The sequence below is a fragment of the Cebus imitator genome, unplaced genomic scaffold (genome assembly GCF_001604975.1).
Source record: "Cebus imitator isolate Cc_AM_T3 unplaced genomic scaffold, Cebus_imitator-1.0 Scaffold799, whole genome shotgun sequence".
NCBI lineage: Eukaryota > Metazoa > Chordata > Mammalia > Primates > Cebidae > Cebus > Cebus imitator.
The window spans coordinates 314,055-314,748 of record NW_016108114.1 but is presented as its reverse complement, the minus strand read 5'-3'; the positions used below and the strand labels follow the sequence as shown (position 1 = coordinate 314,748).

Here is a 694-nt window from a genome sequence, read left to right as displayed (position 1 = left end):
CTCTACTGCAGGTTCTGAGACCACCACAGCCTCTACTGAAGGCTCTGAGACCACCACAGCCTCCATTTCAGGCTCTGAGACCACCACAGCCTCTACTGCAGGTTCTGAGACCACCACAGCCTCTACTGAATGCTCTGAGACTACCACAGCCTCAATTTCAGGCTCTGAGACCACCGCAGCCTCCACAGAAGGCTCTGAGACCACTACTGTCATTACCATGGGCTCTGAGAGCACCGCAGCCTCTACTGAAGGCTCTGAGACCACTACACTCACTACCACAGGCTCTGAGATCACAGCCTCTACTGAAGGCTCTGAGACCACCATGGTCTCCACCCCAGGCTCTGAGACCACCATGGTCTCTACCACAGGCTCTGAGACTACTACCACCTCTACAGAAGGCTCTGAGAGCACTACAATAACTACCATAGGCTCTGAGACCACCACAGCCTCTATCACAGGCTCAGAGATCACCACCACCCATACTGAAGGCTCTGGGACCACTACAGTCTCTACCACAGGCACTGAGACCACCACAGCCTCTAGCACAAGTTTGGAGACCACTACAGTCTCTACCACAGGCTCTGAGACCACTATACCCTCTACTGAACTCTCTGAGGCCATCACCACCTCTACTGAAGGCTCTATGACCACCACAGCCTCTACTTCAGGCTCTGAGACCACCACAGCCTCTACT

At 54.3% G+C, this 694-nt stretch overlaps 1 protein-coding gene across 1 annotated transcript in view; it reads left to right on the top strand.

Annotated features, from left to right (window-relative positions):
* Positions 1 to 694, top strand: part of MUC22 (mucin 22) — a 21,200-nt gene that overhangs the window by 15,134 nt on the left and 5,372 nt on the right. The window contains exon 4 of the mRNA XM_017520059.2: positions 1 to 686. This exon is cut by the window's left edge and continues 24 nt beyond it. Coding sequence (XP_017375548.1) covers positions 1 to 686 — 686 coding nt within the window. The remainder of the gene's footprint in view (positions 687 to 694) is intronic.